This window comes from Pieris rapae, chromosome 14 (genome assembly GCF_905147795.1).
Source record: "Pieris rapae chromosome 14, ilPieRapa1.1, whole genome shotgun sequence".
Classification (NCBI taxonomy): domain Eukaryota; kingdom Metazoa; phylum Arthropoda; class Insecta; order Lepidoptera; family Pieridae; genus Pieris; species Pieris rapae.
The window spans coordinates 4,505,643-4,529,354 of record NC_059522.1 but is presented as its reverse complement, the minus strand read 5'-3'; the positions used below and the strand labels follow the sequence as shown (position 1 = coordinate 4,529,354).

The window sequence follows — 23,712 nt, the reverse complement described above, 5'->3', positions numbered from 1 at the left end:
AATGTTTTTTTTTATTATTTAGAATCCTTGCTCGTTCATTTACTTTGAGGTCTCGAGATCAAAAATAAATAGCCAAGTCACTCCAAATAAGTAAATTTATTACTAGATTTATTTATAAAAGAAATATTAATATAAGCTACAAACCTGAAGCATCGTGTCCACATTGTGCCTCCTCTGAAGTCCCTGATCGTCATTGATGTAATTTTCCTGTGGCTCCTTGCCCTCTTTTCCCTTCTCTTCTCCATTCTTCTCCACTTTCTCCTCCTCGGCAATCCCGCGTTTGTCACGCCAAGCGAAACTAAATATCTTTTCCATCTGAAATTTTTATGAGTACTTGAAATTTTTGGAGTCAGTCACGCGTTGCATATTTGTTTTGAACAAATTGGTTTGTTGGACAGAGAAGGCTTAGTGTATCAGTAACACACATCTGTCATTAACAAGAAAGCTTACAATACTTTAGTTTTTGAAAGGAATATTTTAGTTTATCTATAAATTTATAATAAGTATGCCTTTATGACATAAAAGAAATATATTATATTTTTAATGAGCAAGATCGTAAATATTGTTAAAACATGGTTCGAACGAAATAAATAACACTTAGAAAAAAAGGGATATCTATTATAGTATACTGAATATCAGAAAATGTACAAAGAGAAAAAAGTAAGAAAATAATAAATTGAGAAAAGGAGTAAAAATATATACGATTGTATTACCTGAATTAAATCTAAAACTTGATTATTTATTATGTTAAAGAATCAGTTATTAGTAAAATGTTATTAAACTGAGTTTTGTAATAAAATGCGTGTGGCAGTAAATGTAAAATTAGAAGCATTTCATGAGTATTTCTTTTTTGACGTTCATAAGTGTACATTGCGTTACTATTTAACAAATACCTAGCTAATTCGTTATAATTATCGAAGTTAGTATTAATATAAAATAATGGGTTAATCTACATATTTTATAACAGAAATAAAATGTTAATTAAACACTGCACGTAAAAGTTTATTTAAAAGAGAGGAATCTCTCGTTATTGTAATAGTATGGTCTTTTAATTCAGCATAATGCTATAGATGATTATTACCAAATGAGAGATTAGTTTATAAGTAATTAATTGAATTAGTTATTTAGTTGTAAACCACCACAAACAATTCTGAGCAACAAAATAAGGACAGGAAAACTAAATTTGTCTAGATTGGATATATTATCAAAGAATCAAAAGTTTTCCAACAACAAACAAAACAGGACAATATATGTAGTCAATAAAAATTTACTATCGATATAATATTTATATCTTTATTTAATATGCCATAGAGAACAATTTCCATCGCTTCTGATATTATATTCTCTGTAATTATTTAAAAAAAACACTGGTCTGGGCCCTACATTTCTGTATTTGTTTTGGTGATAATTTGTTTTTCTTATTGAGAATTAAGTGATATTCCGTGCCTGACATACACCGTCAGCTTTTTGGGTGAAATTGCCGGTTTTCCTTTAACGTACGAGCGAGTGAACGAACGACCACAGGAAAGAGTCGTACGCTCACATAGGACATTTTACGAATAATGCAAATGGCCGCACTCGCACATTAAGGCAAGAATATTTTTTTATATCTATGTTTTCCTCTTCTTATTTCTTTTAAAAGCAAACACGAATACACTCCTTATAACTTACAATCGAAGACTTAGCCGGTTTCGTCTCTTCTCTATTCTTGACCGAGTTCGCAGAAACTAGAGAAAGCAGCTACAAAGCCATACATAATATTTAAATAAATTGTATATAAGTTATATATTTACAAATTACAAAATTATAAATTAAAAATACATAAAGCGTTTATGTACATAGCGTTGTTTCATAAAGAAAGTCACACTTCGAATCAGCAATTATTCATTGGATTTTGACGGTACGCCTCTGAATAGCGCAATATTCATTAGGCGTAGGGAGTCCACACAGCGAGCAGCCTCACGAGACATTTCAGCGCGAGGAAACGTATCGCTAGGCGGTCGCGTGAGGTAAACAAATGAGGCCCCCTCGAGCAAATCAAAAAGCCGACACTCGATGGCTCGCCCGCGACATCGCGCGCGCTTGCCTCGGCCGAGGCACGTCCACACTAACCGAATTGCTTCGCGCGGCAAAATCCTCGTGAGGCTACTCGATCTGTGTGGATGCGCCAAATGTCGAACAATGACTCCCGTTTGTCAAAAACGAGTTGATCATACGAAAATTAATTTAAAACGATGAAACACTCCTTGGGCGCGACTGATGCAAAGTCTAGATCTTATACAATTGCTGATAACTTTAACAGTCAAAAAATCGTCGTGTAAAAATAGAATTGTAGAAATTTGTTGTAAGTCGTAATGTTAAGAGCAGTAATTCGACGATGTGGTTAAGACACAATTTTAACTCAAAACAAATATTTTTATCATGGATCGCATTTTTAATTTCTTAAAACTGAAAATCATTTTTAGTTGTTTTTTTTTTGTGAATTTTTTAACAGAAGCGATCCACAATAAATATTTTCAAACGATATCGAACTCACTGCTCGTTGAGTGTACATGTCCAAATCTTTTCTCTCCCTCACTGAACCACCGAGCAGCCGTTGAATCTAAATACCATGCAACATGGGAAATACATAAATTTCTAAAGAAATGGTCACCCCAGCTATATAAAGAGGTTCCGGCACCTTTATTAAATATAAATCAAACTAAGTGCTATTTTACTAAGGCAAATTTTTTTACAGATTAATTTTAAATTATAGTTCCAAATTCAAAATCTTTAAATTGAAATGTATTTTTTTTAATCTATTAATTTTCTTTGCCTTAATAACAAATAAAATAGAAAAGAAAGTGCTCACTACTCTATAGTCTGTCCAAACTTTTAAACTACAGCAATGGAGATACTATATTATAACAACGAAAATATGAGAGGTATTTTTATATTATAATAAAAATTAAGATTATTTTATTATGACGTTCCGTTTACCTTATTAAACAGAAAATAGAAATAATTTCTTAAAATTAAATAATCTAACTTATTGCAAAATATATAGAAGGTAGGGTCATTAAAATTCCGAAAAATTAATATGCATCCATACAACTATATAACATATACAATAACATCATGCCACATATTATATGAAACTGGGATTTGGGGCCAGTGCACTGTACTTTGTCTAAATATTCCTGTATATTGTGTCTAATAAAGTTCTTTCTTTCTTTCAATTACCTAAATAACTATGTTTAATTTTATGTTCGAGGTGTATCTCCTATCTAATGAATAAATGACAAATTATTCTTGTCAATATCGTTGATCTAAAGTAATAGAATGTTTGTTCTGGAAAATGTATGAATAGAGACGTAGAACTTACGACTAGAAACTCATTCTTATCCACCCTTTGGTTACCATCAGTATCGAACATATTGAAGGCGATCTGGAAGCCGGATGCTGGCTCTGAAATACAAATTTATGAAAATTAATACACAATATTAGAAAATATATTTGTTTCAGCAAAATGTTTTGGAAGTTAAGCTTAACTCAACATAACGAAACGACAAATAGGAATTTCTTAGCCTTGTCGTGGGACACTTTCCAGGGTTAACACATAAATGCGAGTCTGCATAAGGGGCTCGAATAGTACCTAGCAATGTAATCGGGCCATATGGATCCTCTCAAGAAACGCGGCGAGGTCTCTTCGTGTTTCTAGATATGCAAATGGATAATGATGAATAATCAATCATTTATCTTAATATTTATAAATCTCCTGTCACGATGTTTGTCCGCAATGGACTCCTAAACTTTTAACAACAATTTTAAATTAAATTGGCACACCCGGAGCAGTTTGATCCAACTTAAAAGATAGGATAGCTTAGATCTATAAAGACGCAATTTTATTTTATTGCAAATATTTGTTTATTATTTGATACAATTCTAACAGATGGCGCTGTTAGAATTGTACCAACGTTTCACATAAGCTATTCCTTCCAAATAAGTTCTCCTAGCGTTTCCCTTGAATAGTTTACTACTATGTAAAATAATCAAAACCTTAGCCACAGCAAGGCTTGGCCGAGTCTGCTAGTAGTATATAAAATATTGAATACAATACAATGGTATACAATTATAGTTAAAACTCGAGTTAATTAAACATAACTGAAACTTACTTGTCAAAATGGAGAGAAGAAACAGGTATTCCGTGTATGAAATAATTCCTGAAATATTTAAATATGATTTGAGTAAAACTACTAAAAACTAAACATACTGGTTATATATTATATACATCAACGCTAATTTCCATAGAGAAATGGTAAATAAAATTGGTTTGAAATTTTTCCAAATGGATATTCACTTTTCCAGAAGAAGGTACAAAATATACCTAAAAGCCCAAGACGATACGATACTTATATTTTATAATAATCAATAATAATTACATTATTTAATTATTTATTCAAGCAGACAAGACCATATGGTAATTAATGTGTTAGTGACAATATTGCCCTTACATTATATGAATTTATTAGCTTTAAAGTATATTAATCCAAATTGAATACATTGATACATTGCAATGACCCATGTTAGGGGTAATCCACCTTACAAGAGAAATACGAGTCACTTACTTTTTAATTTGTTATAGTAATAAATAACTCTTAATTTTCCCGTCTCATTGAGATTTTGACGAAGCAAGGAAAACCCGAGGGCACCATGTCCTATACTAAGCTATAGAGGCGGTAAGAGTATAGTTTTATGTCTAAACATTTACAAAGCATAAATACTCTAAAGTACCTTTATCTCTCATATTGCGAAACATTTGTGACGAGCCCCGTTTCAGTTGCGGTGTTGAGTCGCGCAGCTGTTCAATCTCTTTAGCGCTGAGCACGCGTCGTTTTAGGCGAGCTGTCGACAGGTAACAGGGTTCTAAGTACTCATACTGGTAACTAATAGGTAATACTTGGAAGGTGAGTTTGAGAATACTGAGAACGTATATGTTTAATACTGATGACTCGGAAATTAGGAGTATAATTTGTATAAAACAAATGAAAAACAGTTCACGTTTGTGAACGCTTTCATTGCGAGAGTTTTTCAAAGTATTGCTTTTGACGAGATTCTTATTTCAAAGTTCATTGCGTAAATGTTTGAAGAAATCTGCGATATTTTTAAAAGACACGTGATAGAACATTTATTAAAAATGTTGTTTTACAAATGTAATAAAAATTGCGTAGAGATCACAGATTTATATGCAGATCACCTGCTTGTTTATTAAATGAATAAATGGATGCAATCTGAGGTCAAGACGTAAAATGAATTTCTTTCTTCAACAATAACAACTAATACAATCAAACCAAATTTGTGGCAACCGCACAAATTATATAGATACGGCCAGGTGACATAAGTGTTTTATATGTAAGGACTTACGGCGAGGTTCCTGCTCGACCACCGACTCCAAAAAATCCTGAGGGGTCATATAAAGCTGTCCTCCATACTCGACACTCGCAAATTTGATGAACCGTCGTTCCCGAGACGTCAATTTCACCGATTTAACCAGTTCATCGGGTTGCTGAAATTAATGGATTATATATTATATTTATCATCAATCTCTATCTATTTGGCCTTTGCGACAAATCCTAAGTCTTGATAGACACGGTCGACAGAGTGTAGCAGTGTCGATGGAGATTTTGCTCTGAATACCTAACAGCTGCTCATAGTTTTGCTGACTGATTGCAAAATAAAGATTTATAAAAAAAAATTGGCCTTAAAATTTTATGATAGACATCGCCACTGACAGCAATACAATTTGTATGCAATTTTCCACAGTGTAACGCCGAATATTTTTCTCTAAAGCCCTAGAACACACTTTTTAGGAGATCTCAAGTGACATTTAATTACAGCGCCCAAAAGATCACACGTCATAGACATGTCTGTCAGATCTTAAAACGGAAATAGATCTTCAGTGTGCCTGGTTCGTATACGTAAGTAATTTAGCCTCCAATTTCAGTAGTTTTGGGTGATTCGGTCCAAGGATCAATATAAAACCACGACTATCATGGTGTGCACTTGGCACTCAGTTTGCCTTATTACAAAATACCTGACCCATACAAAGACGCATAGACACTAAGCCAATAACCGATCGAGTTACTCGTAAACTAATTAAATAACACGTATGCACACGGAAGGCGTCAACTATTATTATAATATCCTATATACGGATCTAGTGATTAACATTAAACATCCCAAGTTTGTTATGAAATTCGTATATTTGGTTTATAATTCAATACTGTTTACAGGGCATTAGGAAAACCTTATAATTGAATATTATGATGCCTTGTTGCTTCTTATAACTAAAGTTACATTTAGTAATCTAAAATAATATTGAGTATCGTATTGTATATCGTAAGATACATTTGCTAACTTTGTTAAGAGTTAAAATACGAGTACAAGCGAGGTAGTGTTTATTGTCTAAGAATTGAAAATCGAACGTTTTAAGTAGGCTAAGATGGCTGTGCACCAATGTACTTTTTGTCACGTGCACGTGCACCATGTAACGTGAAAGCACCGTGACGACAGCATTGTATTCAAGCAAGCGGCAAGTTAGAAGCGGCAAGGCAGAAGAAGCTGGTACTGGGGAGGTTGTAGCGCCATTGTTTTTATAGGCTACAGCTGCTTTATCAAAACCGACACATATGCGTGACCGCAAAACTCTACAAATAGCCAACCATAATGACTTTCCTTCCGAATTTTATTTTAGCTACGGAACGCAGACTGCGGTTCCGCGTATCGCATTACTTGTAACCATTTGCCGTTTGCAATACGTGATTAAAATAGACTATATAATAAAAACTGAAATCCACTATATTTGTGTTATACATTCGAAAACAATATGTATTTAGCTATCCATAAATGTATCATATTGATTAGTCCCGTTCGTTGCTCTAAACAGATAGGTTTTGGTTTTTTGATAAATTTCATTCAGGAAAAAACCGTTTCGTCGGAAACCTAAACCACACTTATATTCTACGAGTTTTTTAACTTTATCTACAGAGGCAGTCAAGTTGATAAATAAAAGATATCAAAGCATTTCAACTTAGGTACTTGTTAGCATATATTTTAGTATATAATTGCATATGCTGTATGTTTATCAAATAAAAACCTCTTTAAAAATATAAAAATTTACGATAATAACAGATAAACAGAAGATCTTTGTCCTACTGCTATAAAACACTTAACAAATTTCTAAGTAGGAATCATTGTTCCTACCACAGAATCCCATCAATCTTACAAAAAACGTTATAACGATACTAAATCAGCGTAATAAAATCGCGTTTGAACTGTGCGGCCGAACAGGCGTTTTGTCACAAATATAGCGATAAATTAGCCACCCTGAGGGTAGGTGATAAATTTAAAAAGGTTTCATTTAATTAGCCGCCGTGGCACACGTGGTAATTAATTGTCAATGTTTTATGGCTATCTTCTATTACCCACGTATAAAAAATATACAGCTTTTAGTGGCGTTCCAAGCCCGTTGACGCTGATGTAAAAATTCTGAATATATCCTCCCAACGCGGGCCCAGACCCAAAAATATCTAGCAATTGCAAGGAGATGACACAGAACAAGATTCTCGGATGCCGAGATTTATTCGAATACAATATACTATTTCTGTTTATTATTATACCAGACATAACAAATAATAACTGTGGCTAAAAAAGAAATAAATAATTTTTACTGAGGAAATTAAGACTCTTTGTACATATAATTTAATTATTAAAAATTGAAAACCATACGTAGATAAAAAACTTAAATTTTTATTTTATATTTACAAGTTCACTATTATATGATTTAAATAATTTTTAATTTACTGATTTGAATGATTTACAAAATAATAATTCTTTTAAATATTGATTTGCTTATGGCATGGCCATTCCCTTCTAGGGAGGAACTACGTAGGGACGTAAATAGGGTTGCTTATGTTGTACATAAATTACCGTTGAAGTATTTTAGCCTATAGGATGTGTGTGTGTGTGTGTGTTTGATATTCTTATTTCGTGATTACGTCAATAGTCATTATTTACGTTTTTACACATATTACACATATTGCCTATGCTTGAAAACGAAATGCATTTTCGAGGATTCCTACAAAAAAGTTTATGTAGTATTTTTTTAATGCTTTGTTTACTTTTGCTGATGAGAGGAAGGGGAGGGGAGGATTCATTATAGTTAATCTACTTATGTTATTGAACGACACATATTATTTTTATATATGATAGAACAGGACAACAAATAATTCCATATAGTACTCACAATAACCCGGCTTTGTAATATATATTTTTTAAACTGTGAACCCCATTAAAATGCATCACTCTTGCATAATTAATCTAAGTACTCAAGCAGGTTTTATTAAATAATTTTCTCACATTTATGAATAACGATAATCGCCGATCGGCGTCCATACATCATGTGCACCCGGACATTTATCTACACCCGTTTATTGCTACCGGTGTTGTTGTAATGTCGGGAATGTTCATTATAACCGTGTCCAAATTGGAAAGTTTTGAAGGTTAATTACAATTTAAATGTACACAATAAATGTAGACATTTTGATAACTAACATGTTTATAGACAACATTAGGTAGTTATAACGCCCCAGAAACCGTTTTAATTATTTTCGATTTAAAGAAATGGTGTTTATAGAAAAATTTACTTATATAATCGAAGCGTTTGTCTTATACATGAGAGATGTGTATATTAATATATTGATTTTTTACAACCAGGATAATAATCTCTAATAGGATAAAGTGGCAATACAACTCTTGTTCTTGCCTTCAGATCCTCTATAACAGGGTTTTTCTACCTGAAATTGCTAGTACAAAGAGAAATGGTACTCAGTCGGGGTTCGAACCTACGACAGCTTAACGCATAACCTACCTACGGAAGAATTGCCTCGCGAAGCATTATGTCCCACTAAAACTCCACGGCACCACCAGCAATCGTCCGAGGCAGGACACGGTAAGCCTTGTCCGTATCCCGCCACACGAGCAGCCGTTGAAATCACAGTCCGCTATGGCCACGAATGATGTGGACTATGGTACAGCAAGGGTCATTTCGGCCAATTCGCCCTGATTTGAGCTGGGGTAGGTCGGGTCCCTTCTTTTAGACGCATGAACCCCTGTTGCCCCGTTGAAGCGTCTGCGCGCCCATGATTACACAAGGCGTTGCACGGTGCAACTGATATATATAATACTGAACTCCACGGTGAAACGATAAGTCATACGCCAACTTAGCCAGTAGGGCAACTTTATCTATTGGGATATCGTCTACAATATCCATTGTAATAGGAAAAATGTATTAAAAAGTTTAGCCGATACTAAATTCGTATGTATTAAGCCATTTAATACAAGTTTAGATAGGCATTTGAAGCTTATATAGACCGGCGTTCAACAACATTGAATACTGTTAGTATTTCATAAAGCAATGACACGAGACGGCTTCATCGCAACAAGTTGGACATAAATTATTTGCGTAACCCTACCTATCCATAATATTTACAGAAGTCTGTGTGTACAGCCCTGTAAACCATATTGGGGTAAAATACATTATCTGTATTTGTTTCACAAACACTATCGATTCTCGACACTCGGGAAAAATTTCCCCTCTTTCTCTTCAGACGACTCAACATCCAGATAAAATATATTTAGCAGCTACTGCCCATACTGGCTCCAGGTGGCTTGAGTAACAGAAAAATTACATTCTTTGAAGGAGGCCTTTACAAAATACTATTATCATATTACTTAATCATACAGTCAATTTTGGTAGACATGAAAAAAGTCATCTTAGTTTCATTTTATTTAACATTTATTAATAAATATCTACTTGCGCCAAACAGGGCAGGTAGTATCGCTTAGCAATTGAAGATGAATAGCGGAAAGTTGGACTAGGATATGATTAATTTCTCTTACATATAAAAGCACTGACATCCTGCTATACATTTTGTATTGGGAGTTTATATAATTCATTGGAGAAGTCAATAATGACAGACGAAGATTGAGAGAAATTGTTTAGTTTTAATGATACCCGTTAGGCTTTCTACACTCCAGATTTCAAACGTTATTCATTATAAAGATACTTGTAAATAAATAAACTGAGTTACTAAGGCTTATTAGTGGGTCACTGGAGGTAGTACATTCGATTCCCGGAAAAACAAAATTGTTACCGTTTATAACTCCACTTGACCAACTAATGCATAAATAATAACCCAATTTAATAATTTATAAACTATGTATATATAAAGCGAGTTACCTGCAGTCAAACTCCGTAAGCAGTTTTGCAGGGCATGGTTTAAAAACTTTTTATGACTATATTACATAAAAACAATATATATTTATAAGCATTAATAAATTTTGGATTACAATATAATAATTGAACAAAATTAGATGTAAAGGAGGACAACTGGCGGCCTTATCGCTTTCGAGCGATCTCTTCCAGGCTACCACGGTGAGAAAAAAATGTGATAAGGTAAGCAAGAAGTGCTAAAATATATATAACATGTTATTAAGACAAAACTTAACAAAATCAAAAATAAACTAAACTCAAAAAGGATACATGAAAAATAAAAAGTGTACATGAATCACGATAATTTCAGTCTCACGTCAGTAAGTTGCTAGTACGAAAGTTAGGAATTCGAATAATCAATCAAACTAAATACACACGTGGAAATCTGGCAACTCTACGCAGGCCTAGATCCACTTCAAAAGCGCACTTCTAACTTCTTAAAGCATTAACGCGTACATAACCAGATACTGTAATGTAAAAATATGTGTCGATACGCAACCAAAGGCACCATTAACTCCCTAATTACGATTAAATTTAATTTGGGAGAGTAAAGTCCATTAAGATACTTTTAAATTACGAAATAACACCTGATATTAGCTTTAAATCAATCCCGATGACCATTAAGATCTTTTAAATATACGATATCTTTTTAAATTTATAATAAGTTTATAAATCACGGTTTTAATTAGCATGGCGACAATTTCAACTTACATTCTTTCTTCCGTCTTAAGAAACAGTACTATACATCTCTATAAGCTATGGATTGTCCTTATCTATCTCGTTGCTAATAACCTAACTTAATAAACTTTCAGGTTCATAGTACGTAAATTATGTACATTTTTTATTTATATCTATTTATTCAAACTTCGTTGCAAAGAAACACAAATTACACAATACATAAAAATTACAAGGGATGCAACGGGTGGCCTTATCGCTAACAAGCGATCTCTTCCAGGCATACTGAAAGTTTTGTTATGAACAGCTTTAAAGCCACACAGTTTATGCCTGAAATGTGAATTATTGGATCTAAGTAATTGCCAGTTTCTTCAGAAGCACACAGTAACATTTACGTAATAAGAAAAAAAATTGCATTGACTTCCGAACGTTAAGTTGCAAACCACCAACACCGCCTATTGCTTTGTTTAATAAATTAAGCCTATTGTGTTAATTCACACATGATTAAACCAAGGTACAATAAGACGGAAAAGAGGAAGACATTTTAGAAGGTGGATAGACCAGCTTTCTGTGCATGCTCTGGCATGCAGTAGCAGAAATGGCGGGATTCGAGGAGGTCTTCGCCAAAAAAGAGACATTATAGAAATATAAACGTATTTAAATGTAAAGTATGTGAAATAGAAAGCTTGCATTATAGTGTAAATTCAATTGTCTTTTGTCCATACTATAAACCTTTAGAAATGCAATGACAAGTTTTTTTCTGTTACCCGATCGTGTACCACGATCGCGTACATCACGCACTTTTAACTTTCGTTTGTAATCGGAGCTACATGGGGACCGCAATAAATCTGCTTCAGACAGCTTTAAAGTCCCTATTGTAGAAACATTTGTATATTAGTAAAAATACGATATGTTTAATGACGCTTACTGTATTTCAAAGTTATTTAAGGGTATACCGAGTCGATACGTGTGTAATTCTCAACGCCGGCAGTGTAATAATCCCTTTTGAGTTTACCAATAGAATTTCTTGAATATCTTATTTTCTTTGCGTGCCTCTGCATAACTGGATCTCAGGGTATCTTGTCCGGTGCTAGATTCAGCACCTCTTCTACAGTCAAATTACCCGACCACTCCACAGCCTTGATTTTTCCTTCGACTAGGATATAGTATATTTCATTACAAGTGCGGAAAGCCTGTCATTGCAACGAGTTCCGACGAATGTCTACCCGAGCCGAGGCGCAGCCGAAGGTGAGGGTTGACAGTCGGGACAAGTTGCAATGACGGTTCCGCACGTGTACTGAACGACTATTTTTAATACAGTTGCGAAAAAATTAAGCAATTTAATTAAACTATTTGCTTTTTTTCTATTCTCTCTACGGAATAAATTCGTTGCACGTAGATATGTAGCGACTTATATGTTTCCGGTAAATTGTTCTCCGAAGCATTTTATGCAATTATACTGCGTTCGGGTGGTATTCATTCAAATAAAATATTGTCGAAATTACTCATTTTGTGCAACAAATAACTCAACTCGAAAGAACATCTTTGGAAAATGGCGCCAACCGCAAAGAATATGAGCAAAGCTTGTTTTTTCTTTTCTTCACCCATTCTGGGTAGGCAAAGGGAACTTGGCCCATACAGCCAATTCTTGAATAGACTATTTTTATTGAAAGAAAACCAAATATAACTCATTGAGTCCAATCATTAAATCTGATATTGAAACAAATTCTTTTAAAATATTTGCTTCTTTTTAAAATATTTGCATGAATCATAAAAACTTCTGTGATTTTTTTTAGTAAAAACTTCATGGTTAGTTTTTTCTTTTTAATATTTTTTTTATTGATATGAAATAAAATAAACCTAACCTAACTTATTGAATCCAATTATTAGTAAACTTTTTAAAAATACGTATTTGCATATATTATAAAATTCTTTTTAATATTTTTTTAATTGATATGAAATGAAAAGAAACCTAACCGAACTTATTGAATCCAATTATTATAATATTTAGAAATCATATATCATAAAAACTTCTATGAATCTTTTGAATAAAACCTTCGTGGTTGGTTTTTTCTTTTTAATACACATTGTTTTGACAGTTGGCAAAGAAAACGCACGAGTGCGGGAATGGCAAAGAAAAAGCACGAGTGTGTAATAGCCCACTTTCCGAACGCTATACGTCCCTGCAATATGCAACTTTTTGAGCAACTGTATTAAAAAATCTATTTCCTATTATAATTAAAAGTAGAATCACGAAGGGGATGGTATCGGTTATGGGGCAACATATGGCCCAGGTACAAAACACCGTTGCTTCAAACTTAATATGCGCCTTTGCAATCATCGTGTTAGGGATACAAATATTCTAATGTCAGCGCTGACTTTAAAATCAGCGTGTTTCCTGATCACCATGTTACATGACTTAAAAAATAAAAATAAACACAGAAATGTACTATTGGATTTAAACAACCGTATTTCATGATGTCAGGTCAATCTGGAGTATTTTCAATAACATGGTACGGTTTGACATTTTCTATAGTAACACAGGTAGTGAATGGTTAGACGGATATTAGATGTATGTAAATTTAACCTGTCATACCCTTTTAGATTAAAAGTCTTGGTTTAGTGCCATAGAAAAATATGCTAAAATAAAGTAATTTTTAACTAATTAGTAATATGTATGTATGTATGTAAATTCCAACTTTATTTATTGACTAGATAATATTACTAAAAAATCGAGTTAAGAACAAGACTAGTAAATAAAGTTACTTATATTTTAAACGCTCATTTTCTAAACTTATAAGTAAGGACAACCAATTGGTTATGAAAAAGAAAGACGAATGCAAATGTAACATATAAATCAAAAAGTGTTTAATATGAAACACACTTTGACGCTAAAACAGCCGAATCCAACCATAAAAAGCTCATTTATTTTACCAAAATTTGAATAACAAGAAACCGAGTGATGAACGGCAAACTGTGTAATAAGGTGTAAGTAGGCGCCAGAGTTTTGTGACATTAAACACTGGAGGAATTTACAAAGACAAATTAAACTGTTTCACGTTATTTATTGGGCATGTGACAGTTTGTAGGACGACATGAGAACACGAAAGCACATTTACAATGAATGGGTTTATTGAAAACTCTATATAGCCTATACATATCATACAATTGTAATTGGTATATAATAAATACGATTTATGTTATCTCAAAACTACTACATATTTCAAATATAATATTACAGCTTATTGTAACAATCATGGCTGTAAGTTTTTGTTACAATGTTATTGCCAAATTAATAAAATCGTAACCAAGGTTTTGTCAAGGTTTTAATCAGGCCTCAATGGTTTATGATGAGCTTATTTCTATAATATGAGGCGTATTGCCATGGACTTTATCATATAAACAAGCAAGGATATAAAAATTGTTTATTACACGGAAAAGCTTTAATCACACATCATTGTAAAATTAATTTATAAGTAACCTTATTAAATGAAACCTAACGTTTGAAACAACAAATAATGTTCAGAATTTAAAATTACTACTTAAACAAAATTAGAGTCTTCCCGCTTCTTCAAGTACTTCTTGACATCTTTTTTTTGAGGTGGAAAAGTTCAATATCCTGATAATGGATGTCATAGTTCGATAAAATCCGAAACATTGGCGAATTATGCAGGTAATTCGAGTTCGTACGAGGGATTTTAAAAGAAATTAACGATAGCAAATAGGAATATTTTTGGTTATGACAAAAGTGTCCACTGTGAAATGAGTAGGTACAAGGCATTTATTGACTTAAAAATGACAATGTCGATTTACGATGCTCTATCAAGCTTTTAACTTCCCTTATACGACTTCATTCATAGCGTTTTCCTCGTCATTTTTGGTAACTTTAGCCACATCCAATTTTGTTTCTGGCGCTACTCCAATAGTTAACCACGGTGCTTACTCGCACACGTGTATTCCAAATATCTTGTCACGTTCACAAACTACTATAGTATATTTACAATACAGTAGTTCAATGTGACACGAGTTCCTTATACACATTAGTGTAGTAATAGATCAGTAAGATCACGAGGGCGTCATAGCTATATATATATAGTCGGTTTCGTTAAGGAGGTTCAATGTCTGGTTCTGAACCGAGATTTTCGGGTACACTAAACACAATAACTTCTAAGACACGGTGATACTTTAATGAATTTTTTCTGCCATGTACGGAATGAACACTTCTTTTGAAATCCAGCTACATCGATTCTGTTTAACATGAACAATCGTTGTCAATATAAAATAAAAAAATAAAAGTATACACGCTGTGGTTTCACCAAACGGATGCCAAACGATCGTCTGTCGGTGCTTAAAGTACATCAAAGAGTTATTAGGTGGTCACTGGGAAAATGCCAGCGTGTCTCAATTGTATCGTGTCCTACACTTATAATTAGCAATAGATCGTTTATTGATTGTTTAACTTGGTATTAGCGAAGACCAAAATTTGAATTTCGAATTACATACTTTTTATTCTACTTGTCATAAAGACATTCCTTGATACGTTTTACGTTCTTGACACGCCATTATTTTATTTTGAAAACTACCTGATACGTACCTTTAGTATAACGGGGCTCGCAGGTGATTTAATAGTATTGTCAAGTGAAGATTATTCAAGAACAAGAAACAGCAATTATTAAAAGCAGCATAAACATAATTACTTCCCTTGAATTCTGAGTCACATACATACATTATTAAACATTAAACTATCAAGAACATATGAAAAATCACCTCGCATTACCGCCGATCCATTCGACACAGTAAACAGAAAATTACAGTCAATCATTTAATACGCGTCAAGATAGCTATAATCGACACTTGACAAGATCTCGTTAGGCGAATCGCCGCAAATTAAGGTCATAAAACACGTCGCCATAAATAAATTATAACTACACTGGATAACCGTGTTCTGGGCCTAATGCCGTTATGGTAACAAATGGCCGGCCATTAAAGTCGTGTGCTGACGTTTAAACATAGTACATCGATACTAGTTTACCGTGGAAAAGGGTAAATGGTAAAGAATTCATAGACACCTGATCCAGACAAGAATTACGATTCAAAGACGGAGATCACTCATATGATGCCGAAAATAATCAGAAAATGCTGAGAAAATGCTCAGAAAGAGTCATACGATTGAAGTCGTTCGACTTTTTTTATATGAGACTAGCTGACCTGGCAAACATCGTTTTGCCATGTATATAATTTATAATATAAATAGGTGTTGATCGTAGAGGGTTGCAAATTTAGGGTTGTATGTATTTTTTAATGCTGTTGATACAGTTGATAAAAAAAATAAAAATTTATCTAATAAATTAAAAACAAATTATATAGGGATGGACTACTCTTAACATTTAGGGGGATGAAAAATAGATGTTGTCCGATTCTCAGACCTACGCAATATGCACACAAAATTTCATGTAAATCGGGAAAGCCGTTTCGGAGGAGTTTAACCACAAACACCGCGACACGAGAATTTTATATATAAGATATAATTTGTAAGATGTTTTTATTTCACTAATTACAGATACTACAAACTACATAAATGCTGTAATTTCTCTTTGTTCTTTCAAATTGTGATCATGATCAATCAGGCAGAGGCTTATAAATGCCATCGCCATGTTTGTAGGATTCTTTATCACTATTACCCAGTAAACTGTGGTATAAACGTGCAAGACCTTGCTAATGTTAGTATTGGATCACGGGGTGGTTAAGCAGTGCGAGTGCAATCGTTAATCACAGCTTATTGCTTCGAGACGTGAACGAACATTTAATTTTATTTATTTGGTTTAATTGTTTCTGCAAATTACATCAATTATTTACTTGTTATTGTTTATTTTGCTATACATATATACAATGTCTAAGCGTCTCATCTTATTACTAATTTATTTACATAAAAGTAAACTAAGTTTGCTGATGAGTAGAGATGCCTGCAGGTCCAAATTTAATGACGTGGTACCGGCAGTGATACCTGCCGATCTGGTGTTCCATGATAAACATATTTTATTTTTTGTTAGCTTCATAAACACTAGCTTAAAATATACACACCTATAAGGCAAATCAACAAAATAACTTATTAATTTTAAGTAAAACCAGTTCAATCAAGATCTGTTGTAACTACTGAAGATACTTAGTTTTGTAGAACTAAAGTTCAGAGCTACATCATTGTATGCCCCTAATGTATCTAGATAATATGTGTTCGGAAAGTAACCGAACACTGTAATTAGCATAAGTACATATAGTTCGCCGCCTGCGAGCGACGCTTTTCTTTATACATCAGTGTGTCATCAACCATCACCGCGATCACTCATTACATTAGTTTTTAAGAGCAAAGCAATCTTTTATTTAATTATCATTAAAGTGTTCGGCAGCAGCCCGAACATTTTTGGTCCTTCGAGCTTACGTACAGGCGGGACCTGAAACGCGAGTTTTCGTGAAAGTTTCGTGTGTACGAAGTGCTAGCACCATTGCATTAAATCATCAAGTGCGGTGAGCTGTACCAGCTCCCACACAGCATATATCACAGCATACATCAGTTGCATAGCATAGCAGCATCAGCATTCGTGAGGTGGCCAGGCAGGCTACTCACACAACAGCATCACTTTCTGTGTGCGAGCCAGGCAGGCTTGCTACGCAGCAGCATACAGCAGCAGCATACAGCAGCAGCATACAGCATTGACAGCACCGCGTGGGTTCGAGCAACAGCACTACAGTAGCAGCATATCAAGTGAGATCTTTCCATATTACTTTTTAATTCAGCATGGAACTCGATAATCTTATTCAAAATCAAAAAACAACATATGAGGCTCTCGAGTCGTTACAAAGAAATATCAAAAAAGACTCCGCGGAAAGAAAGTCGCTACCGGACTATGCTAAACGTAAGTTAGCTAATCTGGAAGATCTGTGGTCTGACTTTCAACGAAATCATATACAGTTGTGTGCCTATGAAGAAATAAGACAGCATCCGTACATCATCAATTCCGAATATCAATTGGCAACAACTTTATATGAATCCACGAAGGAATTGATCCACCAGATACAAACAAGAGGTTCTGTTCAACATCCTAAGTCAATAAAGGCATCTACTTCTGGTGTAAGGGATCGGGCAGCCTCTCCACTATCAGGTAATAAGCCAGCAGTAACCATTGTGACTCCAGACGCAACAGCACACCAAGCAGAACCCCCGAAAACGAACGAGAAACTTCGGGAGCTTCTTAGAAAGCAGATCTCGAATTTTAAGGCATTCGAGAGGACAATAAGTAACATAGATTTAAGTAGCATGTCCGAAAAGTGGGAGTTTGAATACACCCTAAAATCATTACAGCAGCGCTGGTCAGCTATCGACTCTCTTCACTGGGAGATCGACATGTACCAAGAAGGTGAAGATGAGGTATATCAAAACGTATTTTCTAAGAATGAACGAATATACAACGAGCACATCAAATCAATCAACAGCAAATTATGGTCCGTTGCACATCGCGAATATTCTACGCCCAAAATGGATATTCCCGTTTTTACGGGTAACTATCAGCACTGGACCTCATTCAAGGACCTTTTCCTAGAAACAATCGACCGCAACCCGTCCTTATCTAACGCACAAAAAATGCAGTTTTTGAAAAGCAAGGTAAAAGGTGAAGCCGAAAATTTGATTCGTCACCTACAAATCAGTTCCGAAAACTACACTATATGTTGGGAAATTCTAAATAACAGGTATAATAATCAAAGATTAATATTCACATCACACATGAATATCCTGTTCAGTCTCCCAACCATGCAGCAGCAGTCATTGATTCAGATCAAAAGGATGCACGATACAGTAGTCGAGGTACTTAATGCTATAAAGAACCTAGGTGTCAACATAAGCACATGGGACCCCGTCATAGTTCATATTTTATCACAAAAACTCGACACAGAGACCCATGCAGGTTACATTGAATCAGTCAAAAATCCCCGTGAATTACCTATTTTACGAGAGTTTATCGACTTCTTAGAATTGAAATTCACTACCCTAGAATCGTCTCGCAGAAAACAAGACTTTTCGACTCAAAAAACAAATCAAGGGGCCCAACAAACTTATTATCAAAATCAAAATCGAAAACAGCATTTTGAACATCAATCAACAAACAAAGTTTTCCCACCGCGTCCCATCATGAAAGCGCTTCATGTATCTACAGGTATCAAATGTCCATTATGTTCCCAGGAACACGGAATATTCCAATGCAATAATTTCTTGCAACTGCCATGCGAATTGAAACTAAAAACCGTACAAAAGTTGCAACTTTGCGCAAACTGTTTGTATTCTCATAAAAATAATAAATGTTATTCAATAAAACGATGTCGTACTTGTAATGAAAATCATAACAGCCTGTTACATGACGCCTTTAGCAAGCAAAAATCAACCATATCAACCGCAAGTACTTCGAAGTCTCACGCTCAACAAAATAGCAACGCGGCAACTAAGCCCCATTCACCCGTGGGAAAGGCAACCGAAGTACTCTTAGCAACCGCAGAAGTCAAAATCACGGCAATCGATGGTTCACAGCAAACAATGAGGGTCTTGATTGACCAAGGATCCCAGATATCATTAATTTCAGAAAAGGCGGCTCAATCATTAGGTTTACAACGGCAAAAATGCAACGGCTCTATCTTTGGAGTCGGTCAAAAGCAAAACAATTGCAAAGGCATGCTCACTATTAAGTGCACGTCTGTAAACGATGATTACTCATTCGAAACCGAAGTTTTAATTATTAACAACTTAATCAAAAGCTTGCCGACTCACAGCTTCGATAGACCGTTTCTACCATATTTAGATAACATAAAATTAGCGGACCCTAATTATAATATAAGCAGACCAATCGATCTACTATTCGGAGCGGATGTCTACGCATCTATAATCTTAAGCGGAATAGTCAAGGGCGAAAATCAATCACAACCAATAGCACAACAGACGCGCCTTGGCTGGATTCTCTGCGGAAACATGCCCCAATCATTTCACTGCAACGTTGTACTCAGCAACTTCGAAGACCTGAAACAATTTTGGGAGATCGAGGGTATAACGGAGGAGTCTTCAATGTCCACAGATGATCAATATTGTATTGACTTTTACAAGCAAACAACAAAAAGACTCGAAGACGGACGGTACCAGGTCAGGTTACCCATGACAGATAATTTTGAAGAGAAATTAGGAGAGTCTAAACACATAGCAATAGCACAATATCGAAACATCGAAAAGAAACTAGCTAAGGATCCTAATTTGGCAACAAGTTACAAACAATTCATGCAGGAATATTTAGACTTAGGTCATATGACTCTCTGTATAGATAACGAAAGGGCTTCCCCGGAATGTTATCTCCCGCACCACGGCGTGCAGCGTGCCGATGCGGGCAAATTCCTACGCGTTGTTTACAGTGGGTCAGCAAAGACATCGTCTGGGTTCAGTCTTAATGATTTAATGTACAAAGGTCCGAATTTACAAAAAGACTTGCAATCACTAATTTTATCATGGAGACAATATAAAGTCGGCTTCATCGCCGACATAGAAAAAATGTTTCGGAAAATTTTGGTAGATAAAACCGATCAAAATCTTCAAAAAATTGTATGGAGGAATTCACTAGAGGAACCTATCAGATCCTATCACCTTACGACCGTAAGTTACAGGACCAGAGCAGCCCCGTTTCTAGCTATGATGACCCTTAAGCAGTTAGCAGCCGATGAACGCGAAGGTTTTCCTAAAGCAGCGAAAATTCTGGAAAATCAATTCTATATGGATGACCTGGTAAGCGGAGCACATTCTATAGAAGAAGCAAAACAGATAATAACACAGCTGGATCAGTTATTAAAATCAGGCGGATTCTTGCTGAGAAAGTGGACATCTAATGCAGCAGACATTCTAGAAAATCTGAACACAGAGCAGACAGAGCAAATATTCAATTTCAAATCAGAAAACACAATCAAAACCCTCGGACTAGGGTGGTCTCCAGCTAACGATGCATTTACTTTCGAGTGCAGACTGTCCAAGGAAACAACATTAAAATTAACAAAGCGGAAGTTACTATCAGAAATATCAAAGGTGTTTGATCCGTTGGGCTGGCTAGCGCCAGTCGTTACTAAGCTTAAGCTACTTTTCCAAAAAGTTTGGATGGAAGTCAAAGAATGGGAAGACGAAGTATCAGCCGAATGTGTAACAGAGTGGATAAGAATCAGAACAAACCTGGAAAGGAGACCGATCATCAAATTGTCAGCATTACCTCTCGCCGACACGGCATCTAAAAACGAGCAAGAACAAAACAAGAAAAAAGCATCAAGCAAGCAAACGAATGAATCATGTAAAGGTCAATCATTAGCCGGAAAGAAGACACAACCAAGCAGACAAGTTAAGAAGAAATTCGACTTTATATCAATGGCGATAGGGTTTCTTTCATTCATGAGCATTATGCCTACTTCTAGATCGGAGTATAATATTACAGAGATGAGCGCCAGCCAATCGTTGTATTTCGACCCCATAACAAAGATGCAACTTATTAGAGACAAATGGACCTTAGTTGTGTACCACGATATGGCCCCGTACTGGCAAGGTGAACAAGCATACAAAAAATTATCAAATCACTTGGACAAACTATGTACTAACATAGAGCATAATCAACAATGCCATATGATTTTACTACAAATGAATCACGACTACTCAGAGTTACAATACAACAATCAACTTTTATTAACACAGCATTTTACCGAGCACTCCAGACAGCGTCGCGGTCTTATCAACGGTGTAGGTTACCTTGCGAACACATTGTTTGGTGTGCTAGATCAGCATTTTGCAGATAAATACTCTGAGGACATTGAACTAATTAGAAATAATCAACAACACTTGGTAAATCTATGGCGTAATCAAACTTCTATAGTAGAGTCAGAATTTAACTTGCTAAAAAGAACAGAAGCATCGATGGAAAGGCAGTATAACATTATAAGTAGTCGGTTAAACTCTCTCGTTAAGGCAACAATTTAATATTATACAAACGGCACCGAACATCCTTACACCAGATGTTACAGACATCAAACACATTATCAATATAACAATGCCTTACTTCAAAGAAGACGATACAGATATCGATAAACTGAACAGCTCTATAGATAGCTTAGAATCCCAAATAATAAGCATGAAGAGCAACATAGATGAAATGCCTGACCTATCGAGCCACGACATACATCAATACTCCATCAGCTACAGCCTGGTCGGCGTTTGCGCGTGTGCAGCGCTCGTCGTCGCCTTGAGGAGGTGTCGGCGTCAGCGGCGTCTGGTGCTCTCACCGGGCGTGCAACGCAGTGATAACAGTGAAATAAAATCAGTGGTTCACAGTGAAAGTGAAAGTGTTAGTGCGCGAAAGGCATTCTCGATAATCGAAGATAGTGTTATGTAGCATAAGCACTAATTTTTTTTCTTTATCAGTAATTTTTTTTTTCTCTCATATGTATAATTTTTAGCATTTTGTGTTTTTTTTTCTCTCCCGCCCGGGAGCATGTTCGGAAAGTAACCGAACACTGTAATTAGCATAAGTACATATAGTTCGCCGCCTGCGAGCGACGCTTTTCTTTATACATCAGTGTGTCATCAACCATCACCGCGATCACTCATTACATTAGTTTTTAAGAGCAAAGCAATCTTTTATTTAATTATCATTAAAGTGTTCGGCAGCAGCCCGAACAATATGTACAAACTATCCTGCCTATTAACCGATAAACATATCTATCTATCACAGCTGTATCACGTTCAGTTTCAACTAATGCCATTAGCACTTATCTTCACACCTAGTTAGCGCTATAGAAATTGCTGGTGATTCTAGGTTTCCTTTCAGCGGACGCCGAACTTTTACCATCAAAAATAATTGCAACGTGACTCGACTATCAGCTTTCCCATGTTATTTATTTGATGTTTTATGCGAATTATGAAGGTAGACATGACAATGCCATAAAACTGATTATTTAAATGTGAATCTTGTTAAAACCTGGGAAGATAAAATAAAATAGATAGCGGGGAAGGATTGGCAAAAAAGCAGCGATTATAACAGACCAAAGAAGAATTCTGAGGAGGCCTTTAGTCCATCGAAGGTCGTGTGGTATTAAATAACTTTTGGTTTTATGTTTTTCTATCTAACTAAAACATACACTTAACATCCGATTTGTAAACTCTATTGTTATTAATAAAAACAAATCAACTCAGCGTAAACCCAATTAGAGACGCAACCCAAGATAGAGACGAAAGAGAACTATTGGCAACAATGTCACTTGCCAATATTACATGTACTCAAAGCAATGATTTGACAGTGAAGAAAAAATATATCATAACCCGAAATGCGTATAAAAATCGCATTTAAATCACTTTAAATGCGATTTAATAAAAATTCGTAACAACCTTCAGATGCAAGATGTACTTATGTATTTATTTCAGCTAAGAAATGACTAAATGTAAAAATAACGTTAAGAAGTGCATGCTTTAAAATCAATCTAGTTTAATTTGTATACGGTTCATACATGTATAAACAGACCCGTAAAAATACAGCAGAATTAGGTTGAGTATTCTGAAAGTTGTGAATAAACAAGGGCGAGATGCAATTGTTTCTCTGCTATCCAAGAAGTTAAAAAAAGCGTGAAGCACCCATAAGTGTCATGGCGAATATAACGATAATACACAAAGCAAG

At 35.0% G+C, this 23,712-nt stretch overlaps 1 protein-coding gene across 3 annotated transcripts in view; it reads right to left on the bottom strand.

Moving 5' to 3' along the window:
* The window catches only part of LOC111000432 (calcium uptake protein 3, mitochondrial), a 70,259-nt gene that overhangs the window by 7,036 nt on the left and 39,511 nt on the right, over positions 1-23,712 (bottom strand). Inside the window, exons 2-8 of one of the 3 annotated variants that reach the window (XM_045631207.1) lie at positions 5,404-5,545; positions 4,774-4,884; positions 4,155-4,202; positions 3,365-3,447; positions 2,537-2,602; positions 1,672-1,740; positions 145-315 (exon numbers count right to left, since the gene is read on the bottom strand). In XM_045631207.1, the coding sequence (XP_045487163.1) occupies positions 145-315; positions 1,672-1,740; positions 2,537-2,602; positions 3,365-3,447; positions 4,155-4,202; positions 4,774-4,884; positions 5,404-5,545 (690 nt within the window). The remainder of the gene's footprint in view (positions 1-144; positions 316-1,671; positions 1,741-2,536; positions 2,603-3,364; positions 3,448-4,154; positions 4,203-4,773; positions 4,885-5,403; positions 5,546-23,712) is intronic. The other 2 variants (XM_045631208.1, XM_045631209.1) reach the window with 2 other exon arrangements.